Here is a 10,439-nt window from a genome sequence, read left to right as displayed (position 1 = left end):
CTCATTAGGTTGCAAGCTTTCACAAAACACATAAAAAAAAAAAAATAGAAACATGAAACTAAATTGGGTTGCCTCCCAAAAGTGCTTTATTTACGTCATCAACCAGACACTTGCCATTTTATCACTCAAAATCAGCCAGGGTCTACTCCACCCTTTGAATTATTCATCACTTTTAAATACATGTGATGAGTGTAGATCTTTAAAATTGATAACTTTAGGAGCCTCCCCACTCTCATCCAAAATTTTCAACTTTCCACATAAAAGTTGTTGCAAATGACAACGAACAGAACAAGTACCATCTCAAGCCTTGGTCTTCTTATTTTCTGTTCTCTTATGACTCATCAACATCCAGTGCATCATCTCTACAATAGGTAGGAATCTTAATTACAATAAACACTTTAAAAGCCACTTCCTCTTTTTGCACTCACAACTTTAATTCTCCTTTTTGCACATCAATTAATGCTCTCCCAGTAGCTAAAAATGATCGTCCCAATATAATTGGAATATTTTTATCTTCCTCCATATAAAAAATAATGAAGTCAGCAAGGAAGATAAATCTATCCACTTTCACCAACACATTCTCAATCACTCCACGTGGATGTGTGATTGACCAATCTGCCATCTGGAGTATCACAGTTGTCGGCCTAGCTTCTCCCAAATTCATTTTTTGAAAATTAGATAAGGGCATTGTGTTCACTCTATCCCCTAAATCACATAATGCTCTCTCAAAAACCATATCTCCTATTGAACAAGGAATATTGAAGCTTCTTGGATCCTTAAATTTAGGAGGCAACTTCCTTTGGAATATAGCATTGCACTCGTTAGTAAGTGCAACAGTCTCATATTTCTCCAATTTTCTATTCTTCGACAACATTTCTTTCATAAACTTCACATAATTGGGCATTTTCTCAAGTGCCTCGGAAAATGGAATATTAATGTGAAGTTTTTGAAAAACATCTAAAAACTTAAAGAACTGCTTATCAAGTTTACTCTTTTGAAGCCTTTGCAGATAAGGAATCTTAATGTGATGCCCAATACTTATTTGTGGATGCTTCTCAAGGTTGTTAGTAACCATTGACCCACTTACTTCTTTTTTCTTTTCAGACACCCTTTCTTCAAAAAGCACTCCTTGTGTGGATTCATCTATCATTTTTCCACTTCTCAAAGAAATTTCATTGCATTGCTCTTTAGGATTCACTTCTATATTATTCTGCAAATTACCTTGAGGAAGATTTTGTAACAAACTTGCTAACTATCCAACTTGCATCTCCAATTTCCTTATGGGAGATCTAGTTTCTATCATTAACTGAGTCTGTGTGTTGGTTAAGGTTAACAAAGCTGCTTGTAGTTCATTAGGCGCCTCTTGAGAAGGTTGTGTCCTAGGTGGTTTTGATGATGACGATGCTTTAGCTGGAAGCATAGGCTGTTGAAATTGAGGTTGAATGCCTAGATTATTTCTTCAAGAGAAATTAGGATGATTCTGCCACCCCACATTGTATGTGTTTGAGTAAGGGTTATTGGGTTGCCTATTAAAATTTCTTATCATATTCACTTGCTCCATAGGAATATATTATTCATCAGCTGCCATACACTATTCAAAAGGGTGAGGACCCCCACTAATATCACATATAACTTGCACTTGCATGTCTTGAGCTGAAATCATATTTTGTTGCAATTGCTTAGTTAAAGTTGCTACCCGAGCTGTAAGAGCACTGATGGCATCTAATTCATGTATTCCAGCCACCTTTCTAGTTCCTCATCTCTCCTCTTTCCATTGATAATTATTCATGGCCATATCTTCATTGGAACTTTTTCCCATGAAAGCTCCTCTTGTTGCAGCATCAATGATTGTGCGAGTGGTACCGCACAACCCATTGTAGAAATTATGGACTAACATCCACTTTTCAATTCCATGATGATGACATCTTCTCAACAACTCCTTAAACCGTTCCCATGCATCATATAATGACTCTCCCTCTGTCTGATGGAAATTATTTATCTCAGCCCTCAACCTTACAGCCTTACATGGAGGGAAAAACATGGCAAGATACTTTTGAGCGAGTTCTTCCCAAGTAGTAATAAAGTTGGCTGCTAAATAATTCCACCAACTTTTTGCTTTATCTCATAGCTAGAATAGAAGCATTATCATTCACTCCATTATATTTGAATGTCACACATAGCACTAGAAAATTGGCTATGTCCGAATTATGGTCCTTCGTCTGCGATCCCCTAAACAGGACTATAGACTAGACCATTTGCAAGATCGCTGGTTTGATCTCAAAATTATTCGCATTTACTAGTCGCAGATCTGATGCAGGAATGTACTCCCATAATAGTAGGGAGCATATAGTCCTGCAGTGCTCGTGCATTCTCAGTTGCCTCATTAGCTGCTACCTCATTAACAACAGCACGGGCAGGATCTTGAGCCATCGCCTCTTCTTCTTTTGATTTTTTCTACAAGTTTTCCAATCTTGTATTCCAAAGGCACTAGTCTGTTGGAACCTTCATTTCACATAAACTATTACTACCTGAAACATAGAAATTTGCGACGACAACCATGTTAGAAAACTTAATGAAGAACAACCAAATTAGTGTAAAAATTAATTATTTTGATATTAATAATTTTCAATACGCAAGTATATGTAATCGTGAACAAGTAATATATCGATAAATATGAGTATCGTTCATAGAGAATGATTATTAATTACCAAAAATTAATTTATATTTCTATTTAGCTAACAAAAACTTAAATTTCAAGAAACAAAAGAATGAAAGTAAAATTAATTAAAATAACAATTTAAATAAATCAAGAAAATAAATAACACAAATTAATTCAATGGATATAGTCTAGGGTATTTAGTTTCATCATTTATCAATTGTATTATGTCCTTAATTCAAGTTTTTATTATTCTTCTTCATATTGTGATAGCGAGTTCACTACATCAATTCATATTCTTTCTGAGACATATGAATCTCAACCTATATGTGAATTTTCTACATCTCTATGATAAATTCTAGCATATAGCGGCATTAAGAACAAAAATCCTAACAACTACACAAACTATACATGTATTCTCATCCAATATGCAATTTATGTCTATTAAACTATAGAATAATTAATTCTCACTTCTCAGATTTTGAATTAAAATCATAAATCATGAAATAGATGGACAATCAATTACAAGCAATAGATATAAATTGAATAACTCACAATAAAGAATAATAAATTATAAAAAATGCATTAATTAATAATAAAGTATAAAGAGACTACATTAAAACCCTAGAAATGATGTTTAGTTCATATTCAAAAAGGAAACCATTAAGAACATATTAGATTACATAAGAAAAGAGTAGAAGAATGAATATAAGATATGAGATAAAGTTTAGATTTTCTGAACTTGTTCACTTTTGCCTCCAATGAGTCTCTAGGGCTCTAAAAAATGACCTAAAACATTATAATAAAATGTATTTATAGTGCCCCAACATTAGGTAATGATAAATCACATTTAAATTTGAATTTTAAACGTGTAACCGCGTCAGCACCGCAACCCTCATATATGTAACTGTAACGACCCAACTTATTCTAGACTTTGGACCATTAATAACTACTATATACAGACACTAATCTTAAGAAAACATACATATGAAATAACCCTAACTTTATTATAAACTGTAAAGCAAAGGTTAAATACATGAAAATTCATTTAGGATATGGGATCCCATTGTTTTGAAAATATTAAAATAATCATAACTTTAAATCTTAAAATTTGTGACAAAACAAAGTGCAGAAAATACATGTAAAGCATCATTAAAAGACTTAAACAACTTCATCCTCGAATTGTTCGCGCAGTCCACCGATTCCATTCTCCCTCAATACACATTCTCAAGCTGCCAAGAACCTTCCCGCCGCCATAACTATTTTCCTGCACATATAAAACATAAAGGAATGAGCCTAATTCCCAGCAAGGAAAATCTACTACAAGCATGAAACATAATCATACACATAAACTATGAACATATATCATATATCATATACTATAACACATATATCATAATTCTAACCCATGTACATGGTGACTATTGGGGTTTTCTAACTAAGCAACTATAAGCCTCAAACTACAATGAGGTTTGCTAGTTAAGCAACTATAAGCCCCAAAAACATAAAAGTGTTGGGGTTTGCTATATAGCAACTATAAGCCCCAAACATACATATATCATAACACATAAAATCATACTTTAGCATAATCATAACATATTAAAATCATAGCACATATCACATAGAAACTATCATATTTTCCTTACCAAAATACCGGGATGATGAGAACAAGGTCGGGATACTTACCAACAAGAACCTCAAGTTCAAAGGACTTAGATGCCTAATCAAGGATAAAAGAAATACTGAGTTAGGATTTGAGTAGAGAAAAACTATAAAAACTAATGAAACAATACTGAAAGGAACTAGAATAGAAATACCTTTGAAATTGCTATGATCGAACTACACCTCGAAACCGAAATACACACTATGAACTTTAATTCCCAAGTGTTTAATAAGCTTAAGATGATAAAGCTTATAACCCCAACCCAAGTGTTTAACACTCTAAAGTAAACCTAGCAGCTTGTAGGCTCTGAACTCAGCTTGATGAATGAAGAAATGGCTGGGTACTAGGTCCTATTTATAGAGTTTAAGAATGAAAAGATCTTCATTTAGCTTGAATAAAATAATGGTTTTTTAATTGAAAAACATTTGAATAATCGTTCAGCAGAGGCTGAAGACTCGGTCAAAAAGATTCTGGACTTATCAAGAGGTTAAGAATTAAAATGAGCTCGGTTTCAAAATCATTTGAAAATACAGCCTTAGAGCCGATATATCGCCTGGGCTCATATTCCCGAGGCTCGTCGAAATGGTCGTGCGAAGTTACGTGTTTTTTGTATCCCCGTGTGGCGATATATCGCCCCCTAGAGCTGCGATATATCGGCATACGCTAAAATATTATACACGTAATTACACTTTTTCGGCCTAATTTCAATTGAGTAAACAGCTTGACTGAGTCTAATAACGATTTCAAAGCTGCTGGCAGACTCTGGGATTTTCAAATATTACTCTTAATAAAATATTCCTAAAAAATACTTAATTTTTCATTAAACATACAAATTACAAGTGTCATTATCTTATTGGGTCTATCTAAACCTTATAGTATAATAAATATCATCTTTATAGTCAGTCATATTAATCAAACCTTAGGTTATAATTAATATTCTTAAACTATAGGTTAAACTTATAAAATCTACAAGTGTTACTACGAGTGTCCAACTAAGTCCCGGCTTGAACGAAAATCCACAGTAATAAACATACTATAACTACTACTAGCTATTACTATTACTACTACTATCTAACTAGCTAAGTAAAGTTCTTGGACTCTACAGTACAAAATTGAAACATGCTTCGAACAGCCTACAACGCCAACTAGTCGTATTTTGGTCACCTCTCTCAATATAACTTTGAATTCGACGATTCAAAAATCTATGGAAAGCTAAGAGAAAGATATACAACTTCTATTTCTAGAATTGTATCAAAAAATTAAAGTAATTATGGTCGAAACTTGGATTAAAGTTTCAAAATTGTGTTACCAAGCATAAACAACACGTGTTATGCATATTTAACATAGTATTTTCCACCCATAATGTCTTAAAACTCCACACTCAATGCTAAATTCATCTTATTCATCGTATTTAACATGTTTCTTCTTATTCACTCCACATCTTGTACTTGACCATTAAGACCTTAAACAAGAAGAAAACAAGTGTAAATTTGCACAAACTAAAGTGAAAACACTCAAATAACATCTTAAATTACTCTTTAAAAATAATATAAAATCAACCTAACACTTCACCATTCTTGAAATAAACACATCTATTATAACTGCTTCTCTAAAATCATGAGTAGTCATAAATGAATCGAACCTCTTGTACCATTTTCTGGGTGATTGCTTCAGGCCATAATGAGAATTTTTCAGAAAGTATATGTAACGCCCTACTAATCCAGGACTATTACACTATGTGTTTAAAATAGTGCTTAACTCATTAAATAAAGGTTAGGTATTAAAAATTTTGGTCAAAAGGTCTGAACTTTTTCATTAAAACCTTAAATGTATGCAAGGGATCCCAGAAAGAGTTTAAACAAAGTATAATTACAATCAAGGAATAAAAATAGTCGGCCTAAGGGGCAAAATTGGATACATGTCCTAAGTCCCTCAAAATGTCTAGACTATGACGGCCGAGCAGGCCAAACATGCACGCGTCCCTCCAAAGCCCTCTGACTCATGGCTGGTCGACCTTTCGCTTACCCTTACCAGCACCATAGAGCACCCGTGAGCCAAAGCTCGGCAAGAAAACCATCATGACATAACAATTATACAACAAGCAAAACCAACAAATAGTATACTTCACCAAAATAATAAAAAAACTCATATCGATAGATAAATCATTTACACAACATGTGACGAGCCACTAGGTACAACATCCTCTTGGTGGCCCCGCCATCACAATTTTCATTCCACATGCTTATTGCCAAATCTGGCCTATTTTGATCAGTCACAAATAAATATAAAGCAAACAGATCCAACAGATTCAATTATAAAACAAGGGTACACAACCCTAAACATACGCAATGCACGGTTATAACCGCGTTCAAACAATAGGGCCAATGCCCAACCCTAGGTGCATGTGTCAGTTTTATCACCACAAGTCTGCTGCGAGAATCATTACGACCTTGAGTGCAATCCTCTCACGAGCCACTCGAAAACCCTAGTCATAACAAAATGATGTAGGTTTAGTTTTTCCATAACCACCATCTACAATAACTTTTCTATAAGCCTCAAATACACTATAAACAGTCTCAATTAGGTCCTAGGGACCTTAGCTTTTAATCCCCTAAGATTAACCATTAAAATCCATCATAAACAACCCCAAAACATGGTAGTCAGCATGGGCTAGTCGACCGCTTTGCACAGGCCAGTTAACCAGGTCGCTAAAAACACGTTCCAGCCCAAAACGCAGGCTGGTTGACTCACTGCCCCAGGCCGGTCGACTAGTTCAAAATAGAAACTATTTCTCTGTGATTTTCTCAAACACAAAATCATCTCAAACCTACAACCTGCCCAAAATTTTCATTCCAAACTAGATATACACATTATATAGCATCCATTAACCAAATCTATCACTCAATTTCAGTTCCAAACTAAAATTTAAGAATTTAGGTCAAAAATCCCCAATTATCCCCTAATCTGAAAAATTCTAACAAAACTCTGAGATTCAATAGGAATTAAAGCTTCAATTCAGTTTATAACTCAATTCCTATCATCAATAAATACATTTACACAACCTAGACACAAAAATTTCGAGATTAAACAAAAAAAATCCCTACCTTCTACCAAGAACACAAAATAAACTAGTGAAGAATAGAGAAAAGAATCCATACCTCTTGAATTCAAAATTCCTAGGGAGTTATAGTCTTGCTGTGAGTCTTGCTCGGAGAAGGTTATCGAGTTCCAAGACATGGCCTCCAATTTTGCTAATTAAGTGTGTGCCTTAGATGAGTTAAAGAAGAAGAAGAGAATGAGAGAGGAAAACAAACGTGGGTGATAAAGTGGCTTCAAAACTTAGCCATTTAGTCTAAATTAAGGTAGTTTAGTCATTTCACTTAAAACTCTAACTACACTACTATTATCAAATAAACCCATCAAGCACAACTATTCCACTAACTAATTTCATTCTACCATTAATCCCGAAACATTGAAATTCCGAAAACACCCCTAGGCTCGACCGGAGTCGAGCATTTATCCCTGTTGTGATTTTTCTGCTAAAACGCTCGAGAGGATCCACTCCTGCCGAATTTCACAAATATCCACATAATAATGTGGTCTTAAGCACATAACACAAAGTAATTACAAATATACCCTCAATGGTTCAAAATTATGAAAATGCCCATTTCTAACAAAAGCGAGTCTTTAAACACATTTAATACACAAAATCATGCATACTCAATCATATAATAATATAATTCACATGATTCACATAATTACTCCACGTGTCCTCTCGACACACTAATATAAGTATTAATTCTCATTTAGGAGTTTCGGGACACTACAATATACATAATCCTCTTTTTTCTGAAACTGTAAAGTCTTCTGGCTACTGCATATAATTATCAACTTCAAGCTTTTGATTCAGAAAAGTAATCTTCACATTCATCTTGATGCAGCAAGTTGGAAGGGATGAGCATAACTCATGCCAAATCCATGGAAACAATGGGAAAACCTTCAAAATGGGAGAAAATCTCTCTAACACTAATTCAAAATATAAAATATTCAATAATGTGCGTTATATTTCCACTCATAAGCTTATACAGCCTACTGACATATATGACATCATAATAAAATAAATAAACTAACAAATTAGATTATTCTAGAACTAAGACACCTCATATTAATCTCACTACATCAGTCACCCTCTTCGTGAAAGAATTCGACCTCAAGTTCATTTTGTAAGAATGGTAGACTCGAACTAAGAAATCCCTTTGAATTTCATCCTAAATTCAAAGTAGTATCATAGTAACAATCCAAAAAAAAGAGAAGAAAGTCCATTCCATCCACCGTTGTCATTTATTTTCCCTTGGAGTATAAAATTCTTCGTAAACTAACTTAACATCAAATAATTCTTACTTTGCATCAATACATTCTTCTCAAAAGCCTTATTTTCCATCAAACTCAATTTTGGTGGCCAAGAAAATAGTCTCAAATAAATTACACAAAGAGAGCAAGCACATCTTCTCCTAAATTTCTTCTTTTAAGCCACTCGAAAATCTAGCAACTCGTTGGATCTCAAATTCATCAACATCAAGTATTTGACTTAGCTTAGGAAACTCATTACCATATTCCAATACTAATCTTTCTCCTTGCCTACAATTGTAGTATTTTTGAAATAAAATTTGATCAAAATTAGGAGGAATAAATAGCTCACCTAAAAGTTATTTCATCACCCTCCAACTAAGCATCGATTCTTTACCTTCTTCTTTGATGCACTAACCGACTCCAACGAGCTTGGGCAAAACCTCTTAATTTTGAAACCACAAATATGACTTATCTATTTTCTTCTATTTGAACTTGGTCAAAATAGTAATCCAAATTTTGTAACCAATCAACAAACTCTTCAAGACACTCGTTATATTACAATTTTCTTGGACATAACCACACTTTGAAATTGGGTTAACTATTCCACTAGTCAATGCCAAATTTTCATCATTTACGGAGCAATCTTCAACTTGGGCCATAAATATACTAGGGGCAACAAAGTGATCATCTTGAATATGGGCCAAAGTGTTAAGCTTGGCTTCTTTGGTCCTAAGGGTAAAGTTGGGCCAACATGTAAAAATTGTGCTACTTTCTTCCATGTCATGAGTAAGATCAGCCACCACAACTAGTAGAACAACGTCACTAAACTGCATGTTCACCTTTTTTTTTGTGCAAAGGCTGCTCTTCTATAGCATACTCCTCAGAGTCGTAACTCTTATTGTGGGCTAGCGATGATGTCGTCACCTTCTTCTAAATTTCCTTAGCGAGATCGTTGTTTACATAACTCGTAGACACCATGATGAGGGACATCGTTGTTTACATAACTCGCTGACACCATAATGTATCATTGTGTCTGACATAAGTCACGCTGTTGGTACTTTGATAACATTCTATTTGCTGCTACATTTGTTTTGATGGGTTTGCTATATTTGTATATAGGTAGTGATGGTTGTGGGACTTTGATTGTGAAATCTGATTTTGATGTTTAGGTTCAGTGTGTCTCATTGTTTGAAATGTAGAGGTTAAAGGAATTTGAGGATGGTAATATGATTCATGGACATTGTGGTCACAATTTTATTCTGGTGGAGGAGAGTCACGGTGTTATGGTGGTGGGTGGTGTGAGTTTGAAAATGAAGGAATATGTTGAGTTTGATGATTAAGGTATATGGATTGTCATTTTTGAGTTAGTGGGTCATGATAGGGATTAGAGGGAAGGTGGGTTTGATGACAATGTCGAGAAGAAGAAAAAGAAGAGGAAAATGGAGGTGATGGTGATGGTAATGGTGATAGAGGGTCACAGTATTGTGGTTTTTGGTGTGTGAGTTTAAGAGTGCAGAAACATGGTGTAACGCCCTGGATAGCCAAGACCGTTACAATGTGTGATTATAAAGGTGCAAGACTTGCTAATCAAGTCATATAGTTGAAAATGTGATCCTAAAGTCATAATTAGGCAAAGATTAAAAGGTTATAGTCATAAATAGATAATTTTCATATAAAATGATTGTTTAGTACATGGGATCCCAAAACAGGGTTTAAAAGACACGTTTACAAAAATTCCAGAAGTCATAAATAACTCAGGCCATTCTAATG

General features: G+C 34.3%; 1 protein-coding gene and 1 non-coding gene across 2 annotated transcripts; one reads left to right on the top strand and one right to left on the bottom strand.

Annotated features, from left to right (window-relative positions):
- Positions 1-424: 424 nt before the first annotated feature.
- Positions 425-2,430, bottom strand: LOC133820014 (uncharacterized). The gene is made up of 3 exons (XM_062253413.1): positions 2,326-2,430; positions 966-1,210; positions 425-857 (listed from the first exon to the last, which is right to left on the bottom strand). Exons 1-3 carry the CDS (start codon positions 2,428-2,430, stop codon positions 425-427), a joined length of 783 nt encoding a protein of 260 aa, XP_062109397.1.
- On the top strand, positions 1,908-2,014 carry LOC133813027 (small nucleolar RNA R71). The gene has a single exon (XR_009884076.1). It is a non-coding gene; the product is annotated as a small nucleolar RNA R71 (small nucleolar RNA).
- Positions 2,431-10,439: the final 8,009 nt, after the last annotated feature.

This window comes from Humulus lupulus, chromosome 1 (genome assembly GCF_963169125.1).
Source record: "Humulus lupulus chromosome 1, drHumLupu1.1, whole genome shotgun sequence".
In the NCBI taxonomy this organism is placed as follows: Eukaryota; Viridiplantae; Streptophyta; class Magnoliopsida; order Rosales; family Cannabaceae; genus Humulus; species Humulus lupulus.
This window is presented reverse-complemented; position numbering and strand designations above follow the sequence as displayed.

Excerpts from the sequence above, each read along its gene's own strand:
- LOC133820014 (XM_062253413.1), bottom strand. The coding sequence starts at position 2,430 with ATGGCTCAAGATCCTGCCCGTGCTGTTGTTAATGAGGTAGCAGCTAAT. Across the intron at positions 1,211-2,325 it reads TGCTCCCTACTATTATGGGA|AATAATATAGAAGTGAATCC; the intron begins GTACATTCCTGC and ends GGTAATTTGCAG. Across the intron at positions 858-965 it reads CTTGATAAGCAGTTCTTTAA|AAAATTGGAGAAATATGAGA; the intron begins GTTTTTAGATGT and ends GTCGAAGAATAG.